Below are 19,287 nucleotides of genomic sequence, written 5' to 3' on the forward strand. Positions count from 1 at the left end.
AAATGTTTTTTGAATTATTCAAATCGGATGCTCCGTTCTCTTAAAAACTGAGTTACCGTTATAGCACTTTTTGCCCCATATCTTAGGAATGACTAGATCTGCCTTCGCCAAAAACTAATCAACACGTGATGCTGCTGAACACGTTCATCCGTGTTCCCAAAATCGTCGACGAAAATTTGTATCCGACATACATACATTTCTTCTAAGGTATGCCAAAATATTCAGAAACCTCTGAAACGTAAAGATATATAAAAAATTTCATTTTTGATTTTTTTTGCGTTTACTATAACTTACCCTACGGGAATTTAAAAAAAATTGGGCTATTTCAATAAATTTTTTCATAATGATAGAAATCAAGGTGATACTAAACTTACTATATTTATATGGCCCTACATGCGGTTTAATATTGAAATTTTATCAACGTTTGACAAACTGATAATCAAAATTTGTCATAAGTCGCTTTTCTGATGTAGTCCAGGCGCTAGAAGACATCGAGTATGCATAATATGAGGTTCGCTAAATTTCTTCAAATTCTAACTGACGTACCAAATGAAGATAAAAACCCATGTAGCCAGCTTTTTTACTAATCTCATTTTTTTGTACCTGCCTTTTCCTTTTACCCATGGCTTTTATGCATCGTAGCGCTTGTCGTAGTCAACATAAAACTATTTTTGGTCTCTAATAATTTCTTTTTTTTGGCACTCACTTCATATAATAAAATATTGTTTTATTATTTTGCATTTAAATATTATATTTAAACTAAAACTAAACTAACAATTTTGGTACGTATTAATGATAATCTTGAACGCAATAATTATGATAATTAAGTTTTATACATAGTTGTATTTATTTGATGTTACAATACTGTTCTGAAGTATTGTGATTAAAACTAAGACATTTTTCTTAAATGTGATAATTAAGACAATTCATACTTCTCTATTTTCCACAATTTATAGCAATCGTACAAGATCTTGCTATAAACTGTTTAATAGTACTCATAATCCGGCGAGACACATAAAAAGTAAATATAAAATACGTTTCTTATTTCCGCAATCTGAAATGTGAAAGCGGTATTGCCTGTTCATGCTGAAATTTTTCCTAAGCAGCTTTTTAAATAAAGAAATGTGATATTAACGGAGATCATTTGAGCGTAAACCTAAATCTGAACCAGGTGAATGTGGATTTAGACTATTGGCGAGTTATAATAATTGGGTGAAACAAAATGATCATATTTACGACTTTTGTAAAATTGCAGCTTTAAAGACAAATTTCATAAAAACTAGTAGATATAAGTAAGCTTTAAAATATACAAAATTTCAAATAATAAATTTAGATAATCAAACCATTTGACGAGTCTGTAATAATTCTTAATTCATTTCTACATTGTGGTTTTCCTTTTTTGGCTATAATTTTACCAAGACATTTTCCTACTAAAGCTTGTACCTGTTTTAAAAATATTGCATTATTAAGAAGAATTACGAAATAAATATGAAAAATGTATTATTAACTGTTATTTTTAATTATTTTTTAGCACCTATATGATAACATATGATCATGATTTTTTTTTAAAAAACGAGTTTTATGAAATAGTGATAATCATCCTGAGACGTTATAATTTTAATGTGTTTTTATACAGATTTTTCAAAAATCTGTAGCCTGGTCTTTTTTGCCCCATAGGCGTATAAAAATGACCTATTTCGGACCAATGACTTATTTTTCATTTTAAAGAGATTTTACGAAATAATAGCTACATGTTTCAACCAAAGCAAAATATAAATTTCTTGGATTTATTTTTCAAATATACAACGCTGTATATAACCTTGATCTGATATTTTGTCAGAAATATTCGTCAGCAAAGTTGGAATAACTATTTATTTATATCCTGTAAAATTGCTTTTTCTAACTTAATTTTACTTTTATATTTGCTACTTTTTACTTTTACACCATTTGCCAGGGTAAAGGTTTATTTGTTTCCTTTTAACCCACCGGTGTAAGCTTTTTTGAAGGTTACATAAAAAAAAACTGTTGAATCTAACTTAAAATTAACAATACATCTTATAAAACAATTGAACAACATATACTTAAACATTATATTAAAACAAATAAAAACGCAAGAAAATACTTTTGTTATAGATTTATAAACGTTTGCCATTTTTCTCCCGATAGCAACGTCGTAAGAATCAATGTGGTGTCTGGTTATAGATCTTTTTCTCTCTACTTTCAAATATTGTTAATAAATTCTTAACTTTGCTAGTTTTTGAGATATCAGTGATGGACCTTTTTTCCCGCCGATCTTTATGTTCTCTTCTCTATGTTTAAAATGCAAAAAATAAACGTATATGAATAGAATGAGTAAACATTATAGCAAATAATAAATTATTTTAGATATAAAATCAAATCGAATGCGGTTTATGAAGTGTTATTTATAATCGTAAAATGTGAAATTTGTATTTTTATATCATTTTCATCTGCATTATTATAACATTATTCAATACTAAAAAAATATATTTTAAGTATTTATTTATTCTCTTTATAATTTTGAACATTGACGGCATTAACATTTTTTACCTATGAGTATGTACATATATCTTACATCGAATCTAATAACAATAAAGAGTTATTAATTTTCATGTCGATGTTTTAGAAAATGATTCAGTAGCAACTTCTGAATTTTCTTTGTAATTGATAATACTTTCTCAAAGTATAATTGCATTTCACAACACACGACGGAAATATGGTTATGGTCCATATGAAGCAATGCTCGTTCTTCTATCCACTTGCTTCTGATAAATGTTCGGTATAAAGAATGCAATCACTCCACATGCTGGAAATTAATAAAGTTTAATGAATAAACATGTTTATATGTTCGTGTGTAATTGATAGCAACTATGATAGCATTCGCTTTATGTGGAATTCGATTTTTATTGTAGAAACTCAATTGATTGTTTTACATTCTATATTTGTTTATTTATTAACCTCCCGTAGGGTAAGTTATTTTTAATATTGATTCTAAAATATTTGGCTTTATAAAAGTTCATAAATATTACTTACCAGTAGGCTATATTTTTGAATCGCAAAATATCGAAAATTTTGGCTAATTACAATATAACGTGAAGTTCATAAATTGCTTTTTGAAAAAGTAACTAGTGGTACATGTCATGCAAATTTTGCTGGAACTTTTTAAAATTTAAAAAATAGTTTCTTGAAAGTTTTAAAATTTTTGAAAAATCTATTGACCTCTCTGATAAATTTGATATTTTTAACTTCCCGTAGGGCAAGTTATAGTAATCGCAAAAAAATCGAAAATGAAAATTTTTATATATCTTTACGTTTCAAAACCTTCATAACATTTTGGCATACCTTAGAAAACATGGATGTATGTGTGTGTGTGTATGTGTATGTGTGCGGATACAAATTTTTGTCGACGATTTCGCGAACAACGATTAACCGATTTGAATAATTCAAAAAACATTCGATTTGTATTGATAAGGAGACGTGCTGATTAGTTTTTAGCGAAGGCAGGTCTAGCCGTTCCGAAGATACGGGGAAAAAATGCCAAAAATTGTAACTCAGTTTTTAAGAGAACGGAGCGGCGAATTTTAATAATTAAAAAAACATTTTACTTGTATTGACAGGATGAAGAATTGATCAAATTTTCATGAAGGCAGGTCTAGCGGTTTCGGAGATCTAATGAAACAAGTAAAAAAAATGCCATTTGGCGATCAAAAATGATGACATATGCACATCAAATTATCAGATATTTTATAGAGATTTTAATAATAAATATAAATTTTGTTTACTTTCCTATGGGTTCCGTACCAATATTTATCTGTAAGACAGCGACGCGGCGCTTACGCGCTTTGATATTTTGTCTCTATGCAGTTAAAGCAGTACGATTGCTTTTAAAAAAAGTTCAGAATTTCCAAAATATGTCAAAATAAAGAAAACATTTTTTTTTTCAATAAAGAATTTTTTTTTCAAAAAAAGTAATTTTTGTCAAATTTATAGTTTCTCAAAAATCTCATTTTTTTAAGTAAATTTTTTTCAAAAATGTTAATCGTTTTCAAAAAAATAATAATTTTTGGTACGGGAAGTTTATACTTTATAATATTTTAGAAATTTTGAAAACTTGAAATTTCTAAGCTAAGATCCAAAAACTAATCAGCACGTCTCCTTATTGATAGAAAGCGAGTGTTTTTTGAATTATTCAAATGGGTTGATCTGTGTTCTTGAAATCGTCAACAAAAAATTGTATCCGCTCACACATACACATACATACAAAAAAATTTCTAAGGTATGCCATAATGTTCAGAAACCTTTGAAACGTAAAGATACGTAAAAATTTTATTTTCGATATTTTTACATTTACTATAACTCACCCTACGCGAAGCTAATAATTACTGTAACTTGAAATTTATTGGTTGTTAAAAATAATTAAAAAATGCATAAATACAATTTGCTAAATTATGAATCTATAGGAAATGATAATAATTATTACTTACCTATCAGAGATGTTCCTGATATTAAAAATGTTAAATCGCAATTATAATCTAGAATTATTCCTACAACATTGCTTCCAACAACACTTCCTAATCGACCCATCATTAAAGATATACATACTGCCATTGCCCTGAAATAAAAGTTACACAATATTTAAAAAATAATTTTTTAAAAGGTATTATTGTCAAATTAACAGTCGTGAAAGCTGTAAAGAATTATATATCTATTATATTTAAATTTGTTCCAATTTAGCGTAGTAGAACCAACTAACTAACTAGTTAGTGATTATTGTGGAGAGATGGAGGATTCAACTACTACTTTTTGCCACAGCCACTGAATTACGATTTAAACGAAACTATTCATTACAAAATAATACAGTGTTAATGAAACCATTTTAGAAATACAACGTTTTAGCATAGAAAAATAATATAGAGACAACGAGCCCCACAGTCAACGTGTTAATTGATAAACAAAAATTGTGAAGTAATTTCACTAATTTTTGCCGAGACTTTCAAGTTTCTCAGCAAAAAATCTTGTCTTGAGTTAAGTGTCTTATATAACATCGTTATAAATTAAAATTTTCAAATTAACATTACCTGAGTTGTGTAGGGTACAGATCTACTAATGCCGCGTTTACCACTGTCACAGCAATTCCGCAAACCAGCAACCACAAATATAAATATGATGCTATTGTTAAATGTTCAATAAATGCACAAATTATTCCACAAATCCCGCATGAGACCATCACGAATACTGAAAATATAATATAGTTGCTAATGTACTCATATATCAATTATATATTACAATTGAAGCCCAAATGATTGTCAGTTTTTATGCACTTTTGTAAAAAAAAAATTACGGCTTGCATGATCAAACTTTCAACATATATGATAGGTCTTTTTATAACATATACATATTTTTTAATATGGATATTTTTAATTTTTTGATCCCAGGGAATCAAATGCTTCCAATTTGATAAAATAATCACTGAAAGTTTCAGCTCTTAATAATAACTTCAAGATAGTCCGCAGTCCAACCAAAGTTTCTAGATTCTATTTTCTAAGTAAATACTTATTTTATAATATATACTAAATTTTTGTTGTAATTTTTTTATTTATGATCAAAATAAGCAAATACTATGTTATTCTCAAATTTTTGATTCAATTGTCGTTAAGTTATAAAGTTCTAGAAAACAAATGAAATTTCACCCATGTTATTTCCATAAGAAATTTGGTTGGAGTGCGAGCTATCTTAAAGTTAATATTGAGACTTAAAACTTTTAGAGATTTTTTTTTATCAATTTGGAAGCATTTGAATCCTTGGGAGCAAAAAAATTCGGAAATATACATATTAAGGACCACATAAATTTATTCCATATAAATTTATTTACTTATTAAATGTGTATATCTAATATTGTTCGCGTGTGTGTTGCAGCAATGCCCAGAAAAGGCTATTTTCATTCGACATTATATTTGAAATTTTTAATCTCGTGAAAATTTTATATTGCACTGCTTGATATAGGCTGAGGTTGGGATCGAACCCGGGACTAGTTTATGCTAATAATTAAACCACGACGGGCTCAATATAATAGAATTTAAGTTATGATTTATGCCAAGTAAAGGCACTTATATGTTTGGCTTGGTTTGCACGTTGGAGCAAATTTCTTAGCATTTATGTTCTGGTATGAGGAGACTTTTTTTTAATAAAAAATATTGTAAAATATGAAATGTATTGTTTGAAGTTATTTTTGTTTCATGTTTCTTAACTATTTTCATTTTTACTTTGATAGCATTTTTAATCGCAGAAAGTGGCTTATTCTGTAGAAACAAACTTGTTCAAACAATAACTATTTACTAAAATTTTAATATTTATTTTAGCAAATAGATATTGTTTGAACAAGTTTGTTTTACTCTTTTCTACATGATAAACCATTTAAACATTGTTCAACATAATTTTCAATAAATAGCTGACATATCTTCTGGAACCAAAATCAATTATAGTCGAAATAAAAAGAAATAACAATGTTTTCTTCAGATTTTTTTTTGCATACGAATGCTTTCACTTTAAATTGCCCCACCGCCCTCCCCCAATATTAATTATCATCTTATAGAGGTTGCGTATTAGATGTCACATTATTACTGATATCTTTAATATTTGGTGCGTGCAAGTGAGTGTTTTTACGAATACGTACCAAGAATTGGAAGCTTTCCCACAGAGTTAATAATAGCACCTATTATGGGAAATCCAATCGCATATCCAGCTTCCAACATTAAAGAATGCATAAATGCCTGTTCTTCCATTGTGTCTTTACACTCGGTCTATAATAATTATTTACAATTACAATCTAGTTTTCTTATTGGATCATCTTACAATATTCTTACCGTACTATTCGTAGTATCAATGAAGTCGTCCGCCCTAAGCATTGATGAATTTTGGACAACGTAGCATATTGTACTTGGTACTCCTGGATGAGCGTTTTGAAATTCTGTCATTTTACTTATGATATCGGGAAACCACATGTACATGCCGTTAGATCTGAAATTAAATAAAGAATATATGTAATATTAATATATGTTACATGTGAAGTAATTCGTCTTGGATTTCTTCATATTTGGTTATTTACTAACAATTCTAATTTGTTTAATCCAAAAACCTTATATGTTTTAAAAATATTTTCAGAAGAAAATTTGTCTGGGATTGCTAAGGATATGAAAAAATGTAACAAAAATTATTCCCAGTAATTTATTCAGCAAAAATATTATTAAGACTATTTCAAACTATCAATATTATCAAAAATATTTCAAATAATATAGTTAATTAATAGTATTGATTTTTTTCATAACATTCGAAAATAAAATATATTAATAAAATAATGTAATACATATAAATTATAATATATAAAATATTAAAATTGCAAATATTAGTAAATGAAATGGGAAAATGGCACCTTTTTTACTTTTTTCATTCGATCTTCGAAGCCGTTGGGCCTGCTTTTCCAAAAAAATAATTTGTTCTTTATTTTGTCAATACATGTAAAATGTTTTTTGAATTATTTAAATCCGACAATTCGTTCTCCCAAAAACTGAATTACAATTTTTGGCACAACGGTTATCGGCGTTTTTGCAAAATTTTCTGTTTCGGAGGTATCGAGCGCAAAGGGTGTAAAAACGGTTATGCAGTTTTTGTGAGAACAGATCATCCGATTAGATTAATTCAAAAAATATTTTGCTTGAGCAAAAAATTTAATAATTTTGAAAATTTTCAAAAAAAAGTCAAAACTTTCAAAAAAATTCAATGTTTCAAAAAATTCAAATTTTCGAATTTTTTCATCTTTTTCAACAAAAAACTAAAATTTAGAAAATTAAAAAATATGATTTCTTACAAAAATAAAGAATATTTCGATAATTTCAAAAAAATTTAGTATTTTCAAAAATTTCCAAATTCTCAAAATATTTAGAAAAAACGTTTTTTTAAATTTAAAAAAAAATTCTAGATTATCAAAAAATGTCTAAATTATCAAAAAAATCAAATTTAAAAAAATGAACTCTTGTAAACGTACACATAAGTTGTTCATAAAATACGCTCGTCGCCCAATTTAAAAGCACTTATAAGTTTACAGTATGTAATACATAATCTTTTTGAAATTATTCAAAACAATTATTGATTATTTCCATTCTTCGAATGTTTAATTACGGTACGGAAAGTTCCAGCAATTTGCCTTAAGGCACGATGCCCCACTAGTTTTGGTTTATTTTATTTATTTACAAATTGCTGGTATTTTTGTATAAAATGAAGGCTTTAGGACATCAACCGTATAAGGAGCCTAGGGATTGTTTAATAAAACTTTTATTATTCACTTATTAATTAATTAATATAATATTGAGAATATATATATATATATATATATATATATATATATATATATATACTTAATACGTCAATCATAATAACCTGTCATTGACATGCTAATTAATATTCATAATCAATATACTTTAAAAATATTAAAAATAGACTTCCATATATCATATTCCTCGTTATGCATAACGTATTATATTGTTTTTCATACATCATCCAACAATAGCAAATGAACAATTTGTTACTTAATTGAAATTCAGAACATGATCCAAATTCGTTTCAAATGGAAAATATTTAATGACTCCGTTATGCATTCAATAAATAATGATGTAACAAACAAACTATAATAATAATGACTAGAAAAGTGAATTTCGTTGACCAATTAACGCACAAAACAGAACAAATGTGAAAATTATTCAAATAAATGATTGATGTACAATATTTTACAAGAAGTTACTGTTCAAGAATATTTTTTTTAGCATTACTATAGTTAATAGGGTATAAAAATCTTAACACGAATATAATGGGATTTGGGCTAATATATATCTTATTTATATATAAAGTTGATAAAAAGTCTTACGTGGCAAATATTCCGAATTGCAGAGTACATGCAATGAGTGTTTTTTTCATGTGCTCACCCATAAACAGCGGAGCAGTTTGATCCCATACAGTTCTTAAAAATGATTTCTTTGTTTTATTTGTATTTTCACCATCCACTCCTGGATATTCATCTAAGATTGATGATACCTAATAAAATTGTTGAATAAAGCATTATCATTGAATAATAACAGCATAAAATAAATGAGAATGTATATAGTATATTACAGTTTAAATAATTCTTGTTCGTGTTATTTTTTATATACCGCTCGTGAGACTTCAGAAATATAAGTATTGAAGTTATATTTAAAATGTATGGGATATATGAAAGAGCAATTGTTAAATCACAATTCGCATTCAATACATAAAATCACAAATCGCATTTAATAGTAATTTTAATCATACTTTAATTGACACATATTACTTATATAGTTCTATTAATCTGATAGTTTGAATCATATTTGTTATTTATGTGAATATATATATATATATATATATATATATATATCGTTTGGACGTATTTTTATTTTATTATATTGGCCATGAAGGTGACAATCTTCATGGCATTGAGCTTTTACACGAATAGATTGCTACCCCTGGTAAAGGGGGTAGAGGAGTGTTTTGATAGAACTAATTGTACACTTCTAAAAGTAAAGTCCGCGTAACAACATGTTCAATAAATAATAAATAAATGTATCTTCTTTCATTATAACTTAGTAACAAATCAGTGATTGTAATATGAACTGCAACAAATACATAATATACAAACAAATCAGTGTTCAATACAGTTCACAGCTACAAGGGTTAAATTATAACCCAACAACCTGAGTTTATCGAAGGAGAGTTTTAACAGAATTTATAACTACGTAACATAAATATATATAATATATATATATATATATATATATATATATATATATTTAAACTATGGTTGCAAAAAATACTTTGTCTTTATATTATTCAAATGAACATTTTTGCATCGAAGTTTTCATTCAAGTAAAATTATTTAATGGCAGATAATAATTTAAGATATAGAAATAGCATTGTGAATTAATTATGTTAATTAACATACTTACGGGGAATTCACTTTCTGGTTTACCAGTATTAATTCTATACATTTTGGCAATAATTTGACGAGCTTCTTCGTTTCTTCCCTGATTCATCAAAAATTTGGGACTTTCTGGTAATTTCCACAAAGCAAAACAACAAAGCAGTGATGGCAAACCACATGCAACCATATACAACCTCCAGGGCTTGTATGTATATCCCAAAAAGTCAATATAGAATGACCATTTCTGATTTATAATTAACCATGCAACCGCTGTTAATGAATAAAATGAATTTATGATATTAATAGTATGAAAATTTATGCTTCACTCAGAGAAGTAATTTTGTGAAAACGTGCAGAATATGATTATAATATAATATGATTTTTAAACATGTTTTTTCTTTGAATATTTTTTTCCTTACTGTTGCAATATTTATCATTTAATTTTTTTACTCACTCGGTAATGCAAGACACGCAAATCCGAAGATGCTTGACGCTCCCATAATAGCCCTGCTGCGATGCCTAGGATTATGAAATTCTCCTAAATATGCATATATTGTTGCACTTCCTCCAGATACGCTAAAATTAATAAAATACCATGTTCAATATTTTATCTCCTCATATAGAATAAATCCTTTAAAATACCTCTTACTAAATATGCTTGACGCTCCCATAATAGCCCTGCTGCGATTGCCTAGGATTATGAAATTCTCCTAAATATGCATATATTGTTGCACTTCCTCCAGATACGCTAAAATTAATAAAATACCATGTTCAATATTTTATCTTCTCATATAGAATAAATCCTTTAAAATACCTCTTACTAAATTAATTATTTTCTTATTTAATTTATTTTTATAGAATAGGTTTGTCTTCGTGATGTTTTATTTTACCACGATAAGTTTTTTACTCGAAGAGAACGTGCGTATATAATTTTAATTTTTAAGATGGTAATAGTGAAATAATTCTGATTTTTTACCCCCACGGGGTCCATGGCAACTTTCAAGGGGTCAAACTAAAATTTGGGGGTCCACAGCATATTTAGAAATGATTTAAACTTTAAATGTTAGTATTAAGCGCGAAGCCAGCCACCCATCAACTTCGCATATCTCAGAAACTATTGAATGTTTCAACTTTAAATTTTAGTCAAATATTTTGTAAAGTGTAGTAACAATGTGCGCTAAGTTTCATCAAAATCGAATTATGCATTTTTAAAAACGTACAATCTGTTCCAATACCAGTATTGAGAGCGGAGCCAGCCACCCATCAACCTCGCATATGATGAGATGATAGCTGAATTTTGTGGCAAAGTACAAATCGTACTACAAAAATGGTTTCGAAAAGTTTGAAGTTCGCTTTGATCGTTATATCGCCTTGAAACAAACTATATGCATAAAAAAAAAGAAATTTGCCAAAAACATTAGTTTTTCTTCGTTATCCTTAGCATTTATTGAGTAATGTGAAATATATCGTTTTCAGATATTTGATGGGTAGTTGTAATTTTAGTATCAAGTATTGCAAAGATTCGATTCAAACCTATACTTTTTGAGAACGCGGCACAATCCGGGCCGAAAATTGATTTTATAAAAACCCGGATCACTAGATGGAAATCCCCGACTGTTCCGGCGAAACTGGTACGTGTGGTCACTTTAATATAGGAAGTCCATAACAAAACATAAAACATTGCAAGTGATCTATGGCAAAAACAAGTTTGGCAACCTATGGTCCAAATGAATGCAAGCGGTTTGATTCTTAGAATCATATCGATCCGATAAGATTTGGAATCATACCGGTGCATCATAATTCCACGAAACGTGTGTGTTGCTTCTATGTGTAGTTCATAAATCCAAATTTATATTAAAACTATTCGGAATAGTAAATACTCCTTAATTATTTTAACTAACTTTGGTTTTTATGAATTTAAAAAATGTTTTTTTGGCTTTGAATTTGTATTGTTATAATTTCTACTAATTAATTCATATATATATATAAATGTTTAGAATTTGGTTAATAATTTTAATTATTAACAATTAATATTAAGTTTCAAAAAGTTAAAAATTCAAGCGATAAAAACTCTATATAAAATACGAAACCGGTTAAATCCGGTTTTCTGTGAAAATCATTATTCAAAAACCGATTTCTAAAATGTCGGTTTATATGTAAACCCTAATCCGTTGCTACAAATATAAAAATTAATACCGAGAAATATTTCAAGGATATTCTAAAATCATTTTCTCAAAAGGATATAGACATTTTTATCTAGAGCAAATTATCTAAATAAATTTATAGTGATACTAAATCCAAATTTTAGTAAAATGATAATTTGTTTTTACATAACGCACAAATAGCTAGATCTTCCTGACAATATAGGCAAATGTGGAATAATTTTTAATTTTTTTATAGATCAAACTTTAATTTATATATATATATATATATATATATATATATATATATATATATATATCAGATATATGTATATATATATATATATATATCAGAATTAACATATATGTTCTGTTTAGGTATGCGTAAATGATCAAATGTTCATTCAATATTAGAAATTAAAAAAGATCCCTTTAGTTGATTTCTCTAACTGTTTTTACGGCACACTTTAAACAAACGTATGTTCTACTATATTGTACATAACACACAAATTAATAATCATTAATAATTTTACTCACAAAAATCCATTGAAATATCGCAGCAAAATAAACAGCCAAACTGAATTTACAAAACTAGATGCCAAGGTACAAAAAAATGCAAGAAGAAGTGTAGGCATAATCACTTTCCGCCTCCCTCTCGTATCGGCTAAAAATCCCCATAAATGTGAACTGCTTATAATACCTGTAATAGATTAATCTAATATATAATCTAAATCACTAATATGGCGTAATTATGAAGATAGTACAATTTGATAAACAGTTGTCCTATTACGTTTTATAGAATATATTAAAAATTTACATTTTTTCTGTAATTGTCTTGCTCAAATATTTTTTTAGAATAATTATGCAAATTATGCAATTACGCAAAAAACAAAAAAAAAATTAACCTAATATATAAATATAAAAATGTTGAATAATTTTGCTTTATTTCATCACATAAAATATAACAACTATATTGAACAAATAAAATATATAAATATCATTTAATGTATCTAATGTATTTGTATAGGTAGATATAATATAATGTAATATATCAAAATTTTGTATTTAGGTATTCTGGTATAATTTGTCACCGAAGTCTAAAACCCAGCATCTAAGAGACACTCAAAATACAGCAGATGACGTTAGGATATCACATACATTTTTAACAAAATCGAATTGAGGTTTTATTACAAAATTAAATGCAAATCATTAGTAGTGCATCGCATCGTGCCTTAAGATAATATGCTGTAAATTCCCGTACCAAAAATTACATTTTTAAAAAAAAAAAGTTTTTTAAAAAAAATTTTTTCGAAAATTTTGATAAAAATGGGCTTTTTTGTAATATTTGATATTTTTGTAGTTTTTGAAAATCTTGAGCTTTCATTGCCAAAACTAATCAGCAGGTACCCCCATCAATAGAAATCGAATATTTTTTTAATAATTGAAATCGATTGATCTCGAAATCGTGGATGAAAAATTTTCATTCTCTTTTTTCTGCGATTACTAAATATAATTTACGCTGCGGAAAGTTGATAAATAATTTGCCTGGCGCTTACCTATAAAAGCTATAGCGCTTAATATTCCTTTTTGTTTTGTTGTTAATTCCAGATCACATTGTGCTGAAGGAACGACAAAACTCATTCCAAGAGTTTCCATCAAAACACATACTAATACGCATCCACTCACGACCAGAAGAAGGTAATTGAATTTTCCAAAACCTATAAAATAAATATAAAATTATAAGCATTGTATATATTATTGAAATATTTTTTGCAGTCAAATAGTCGAAATAAACAAAAATTATACGTGTCGATACTAGTGTTAGAACGAAATATGGAGAACTGAGTAAATATCGATACTTCGCTGTCGATAGTGAGTACTTTTACTATTGATTTTTTAGCTCGATATATTTGTCGATGTCGATAGTTTTTGTCGATAGTACTCAAAAACTATCGAGAGGAATCGATGAACACCACTGAAAAACTTACCACATATGCTTAAACTAAATACAATAACCTCCATTAGGTGATCATAATGTTTAAAAAAGTGCCAAATGACGATCTCGAAAGGTCATTAGTCTCAAAATTTATTGGTAAAAGACCCAAAATGAATAGGGCCACACCAATAAATAAAGATGTTTATTTAATACTCTTCTAAAAAAATTTAACGGCTTTTTGAAGTGCCAAAATATATTATAAAAATATATTCAATACAAATGCAATACTAATATTACGTGAAAAAAAAACAATATAAAATTATTTCAAATAATAATACTTAACAATCACAATACAATTAGTATCTTATTTTAGAAAGAATCGAAATTTAATTATTTCAAATAATAATACTTAACAATTACAACATTAGTAATAACTCTATTTCTATTCTTTTTTATGTAAAATACTCATATATTGGAATTATTGAGTATTAATATGCAAACATATGGGTTTGAGTTTCTCGCAACCATTTAAACTTTAAATGCCATAATCGCTCCGAAGGGATGTTTCTCTAGGTCGTTCTATTGTACAAGTGTCGAAATATTTTGACCCGTCATTAAATTGAATATTTATTGCTTTCCAAAGGGCTTCATATTGCACTTTTATGTAAACATATGACGGCTTTTTAAAGTTGCATGGTCGCCAAAATTATTCATACAAAAATATTCAACAAATATATTATTTCACTCAAAAAGTATTGCATTTTGAATATAGTATCAGACCATTATATGGTTTTAACTAAAAATTCTCAACTATTAGATACTTCTAACACTTGTCGATACTGCGTGTGCGTTATTAGTCGGCAAGTTACAAGTTCAATCCAGGAAAAATACCGTTTTATTTGTGATTGAATTTATTAACTTACTTAATGATGAAACACGTGCAGTATTGAAACGTACATAATAAATAGTTCAATTATTTTTTATTTTTATTTCGATTATTGGACTATATATACAGTGGCGTTGTCGAGCCAGAGCGCGCCGGAAAATCACTTTTGGACCGGAACGCTTTTCAGTAAAAAAAAAATTAAAAATCGCTCCATACAGAATATGATTGGATAAGTGAATTTCGAGTATAAGATCTAACGGAGTGGCCAGCAAAAATTGAAATTGAAGGATATGAAATCCAGACATTATGCACCAGATTTAATTTAGCATCACCGATGCGATCTATCAATGCGTTCGTTCCTAAAGATATTGAAATATCAATTCGATACATACAGTTCGGCATAGTTTTGTAACCAATATAACAATTGGCAAAAAAACAAAATCTTTTTTATGCATTATCGATAATTGTATTTAAAAAAAATGCTACATAATATTAAGTGTCTCCATAAAACGGGAAAGACATTATTACTTGTCGTAATATTTATTGATAATTTTTTTTTCTTAACTAGAAAGGAAGATATGAGTATAATTTGAAATAAGTAAGATTCACTATTAGAAAATTGCAAACAAATTAATATCAACTCCAATTTCTCCTCCAGTGATGATCCCCATTATCTTTTAGTACGAATAAATTAGTAAATTGATGATTAGACCTCTCCAGACCAAAAATAGTCCTACTCTATACTAACTCTACTAGCAAAAAGAGACCCAAAGAATTTTTGTATTTTTATAAACAATTTTGCAATACAAACAAAAAAACTAGTATCCGAGTTTCAATCGTTTTCTATAATGATCAGCAGATTGTATTGTTTAATAAGAAAATAAATAAAAGTTACAAGTCTAATAATTTACACAAATTATATTTTTATGACGTTTTTATGCTTTTGGCTATAACTAAAGTATAACAAAAATGTATAAGAGTAATTGTATATGTATACACGTATATATATATATATATATATATATATATATATATATATATTTATGTCTACATATGTATTATGAATTATTCAATCACGCGAAGCGAATCGTAATCATTTGTAAACAATATAAGCAGTGTTATTATTTCACTTCATTTAAATATAAGCACCAATTTTAATAAACATTTTGAATTACATGATTAACATTAGAAAATAAAAACAAGAAATACTTTCACACAATAAACTATAATTATAGAGTAATAAGAGTAGAAATAATTTAATTACCTGTGAGTGCCAACGCATCTTCAAACTGCCTTGGTTTTGGTTCTTTGGAAGCTAAACATAATCGAAACATATTTTAATATTTTAAAATAAACATATAAATTTACATATAAATATTTCTATGCGTATATATGTATATGAGTTTTCAAAACCATAAAAAATCATTCGAAATTGTTGGCTGCACAACAATCAAATTTATAATCAATTCAATTTAATTTATAAAAGGCAAAAAATAATCAACCTATTAAACCGATATTACAATTACGACTATTTTATGAACGGTGTTATTTATTATAGTTATAAAAAAGCCATAATCAATTCTGCACTGAATTTAATGAACGATTTTTACGAACGCAAATCTCGTCCAAAAAGTAATATCGAGATTTTGAGTATTTCATTTTTATTTATTCATCACAATATAAAAAAATAAAATAAAGCTTTTAAACCAATATATAATTATTTTGCTTGTGCATGACGATAAATGTACTGATTTTATTATTTAGTATACATAAATATATGTAAACTAAAATGGGTAAAGTACAGTATTGTAAGAAAAGTGGCATATAGAATTTATATTAGAAAATATAAAATATCAATTTTTGACCTCCCTCGTTTTGTTTATTAATTTGATAAAACAACAACTCTGTGACAGATAACAATATCATACAAAATAGTTCCAAGGTATAGATCTTAAAAAATGAATTACCATAAAAAGTAGATAAACGTTAGTTTTTCTGATGAACACCTGAATAAATTAAGAATATTATTTTTTTGATAAACGCTATACATTTTTGGCTTCGGAAATTTACGTGTTACAATGAACTTCATCATTGTTATTTTTTATACGTTGTTTGCTTTATTACGTACTCTGAAAAATTATGTTGATTGTGGTTTAATTTTTATAATTTGTTTACTTTTGCCTAATCACTAGAAAACTGTTTATAGAAAGCTTTTACGTCAATAAAATACGATAAATGGCATGATTTATATACTGACCATATATATATATATATATATATATATATATATATATATATATATATATATATATATATGTTTACATATATACTTAAATATCACAAATATATTCATGAAGCAGTAGTAATCATACCAATATTAATTACATATCATTTAGTACAAAAAAGCTTGAGTTGATACTATATATAAGAAAATTAACAAATTAATGAATTTATTTAAATACAATTAAATATAAAAAATTTATATTATAAAATATTTAGTTTTTGTTTCAATTTTAGTTACAGGCGTCTAAGATGAAAAATTGCGGACCGAGTTACGTCGAGCAATGATACCTCTCATTGTCAGATTTTGTTTAAATATGGATTATTTTTATAACTCTTCAATTCTTGGAATCATTATCTCAATAATTTATCCTACATGTTAAACTATGCCTCTAACGCTGCAAATTTTAGTTCGATGTACATATTAGAAGTATATTTTTAGTTGAATTTGTATAAGAAAAATTTAGTTACAAAACTTTACATTTTTGTATATATTTTCTAAATTTTAGAAATGTAGTTTGAACTTTCATATTTACAAGAAATATTGTCTTTAATATTTATAACCATATTTTTATAACCCTGATGAAATATTACGAAATTTTAACACATCTTATTTTGCGTTGAACAACATATCACAAGAAATTGGTATTGGTCACTTTACAACGATTTATCGAAATTATAGTAGGCTTTCCTAATAATTTTAAAATTTTAATATCATATAAGGCTTGCTGCATTAATAATAAACATATGAGCTATTTGAATATGAATATTATTATTTCAATATGAATATTATGTTCAGGCATGTGCACTTATGCGCAATAAGTAGGTAGAAAGGGGTAAATATCTACCAATATTTATTCGTGTATATATATAGTTATATAATTATAAGATCCATTTACACTTAAATGTCTTGTACAAACGGCTAAAAAATATTCAAACTCACGACCTATCTATAACTTTCTTTTAAACTCGACTGTTACAGTTTTAGCACCATGAACACTATTTACAATTTTAAGCGCTTTTATCATATGTTAATCTTTTTGGAAATAACGCGAATTGTTTTTTGATTGACGTATATTATTCACATGTATAATTTTTAGAAAATTGAATAATGAAAAGCACTGTCTTGTATGTTAACTTATAGCTTAATAAACAAAAATCTTAAGTTGTTTGATCGTAATTTTAGCGTACACAAACATTATCCGAAATATTTTTGTATGATTATGTATATCACAGTCGAATTAACATAAGTTAATATTCAATGAAATTATATATATATATATATATATATATATACATGATTGATACTGATTATCGACATACCTATTATTTGAATCCCCGTGTTACTGTCCATATTTATTAATTTCCAAACTACAGATTCAATTAAACCGTTTTGTTTAACAGTCTAACAGTAAATGAGCGACCAAGTATCGCTAATAAAAATTATTATCAAATTTTCATATAGAAATATCGTTGTGTAAATACCAATACGTGTCTTGAGTATTTTACAGCCGAAATAAATTACTAAATTAAGCATCAACAATAAATTATACCAGTAGTTTGAAGTAATAATGTGTAAATATTTACACTTAGCCGGAATGTGCCACAAGTTATAAATTTAGCTTTGCACATGCATTCATATATATCGCCACACACATGCAAAATTATTCATGGGCGTAGATAGGTTTTCGATTGGTGACGAAAGGAGCGGGGGCTGATTTAAACCAAAATAATGTAATTAAAGAAAGGGGCACACCCATTTAAACATTTCCAAACATACGAACGAATTGTTTACCGGTGCTCCAACATTGTGCGCACGACAGTCGATTAAGATTAAGCGAAGCAAATAGAGCCAAATGTAGGCTTTAGTCGTATTTTTCTCTCATTTACTATTTTTTCTGAAATTATAAACAATCATTAATTTGTTTCAGCTATCAAGAAACGTAACGTATTCAGTTATAAAATAGGTATACTTAAAATAACACATCAAGAATCCGTATGTGGAATAAATGTACCGATGAATGTATTTGGACCTACTGAT

The 19,287-nt window shown here is 27.0% G+C and overlaps 1 protein-coding gene across 2 annotated transcripts; it reads right to left on the bottom strand.

Moving 5' to 3' along the window:
- Positions 1 to 2,503: 2,503 nt before the first annotated feature.
- On the bottom strand, positions 2,504 to 18,799 carry LOC113376676 (synaptic vesicle glycoprotein 2B-like). Of its 2 annotated transcripts, XM_026616683.1 has the most exons (13): positions 18,570 to 18,668; positions 16,231 to 16,281; positions 13,701 to 13,862; positions 12,682 to 12,844; positions 10,695 to 10,751; positions 10,458 to 10,522; positions 10,029 to 10,273; positions 8,936 to 9,102; positions 6,882 to 7,035; positions 6,692 to 6,818; positions 5,097 to 5,253; positions 4,503 to 4,630; positions 2,504 to 2,824 (listed from the first exon to the last, which is right to left on the bottom strand). In XM_026616683.1, the coding sequence occupies exons 1-13, from the start codon at positions 18,598 to 18,600 to the stop codon at positions 2,739 to 2,741; spliced, it is 1,593 nt and encodes a 530-aa protein (XP_026472468.1). In that variant the 5' UTR covers positions 18,601 to 18,668; the 3' UTR covers positions 2,504 to 2,738. The 2 variants fall into 2 exon arrangements, with proteins under 2 accessions (XP_026472468.1, XP_026472467.1); XM_026616682.1 differs by lacking the exon at positions 10,695 to 10,751 and having other exon boundaries at positions 10,458 to 10,579; positions 18,570 to 18,799.
- Positions 18,800 to 19,287: the final 488 nt, after the last annotated feature.

The sequence above is a fragment of the Ctenocephalides felis genome, unplaced genomic scaffold, assembly GCF_003426905.1.
Source record: "Ctenocephalides felis isolate EL2017-DRISC unplaced genomic scaffold, ASM342690v1 CF-g0.4_SCAFFOLD_01886, whole genome shotgun sequence".
In the NCBI taxonomy this organism is placed as follows: Eukaryota; Metazoa; Arthropoda; class Insecta; order Siphonaptera; family Pulicidae; genus Ctenocephalides; species Ctenocephalides felis.

Excerpts from the sequence above, each read along its gene's own strand:
- LOC113376676 (XM_026616682.1), bottom strand. The coding sequence starts at position 18,600 with ATGGACAGTAACACGGGGATTCAAATAATAG. Across the intron at positions 12,845-13,700 it reads AAGCGCTATAGCTTTTATAG|GTATTATAAGCAGTTCACAT; the intron begins GTAAGCGCCAGG and ends AATCTATTACAG. Across the intron at positions 7,036-8,935 it reads CAATTCGGAATATTTGCCAC|ATCTAACGGCATGTACATGT; the intron begins GTAAGACTTTTT and ends ATTTAATTTCAG.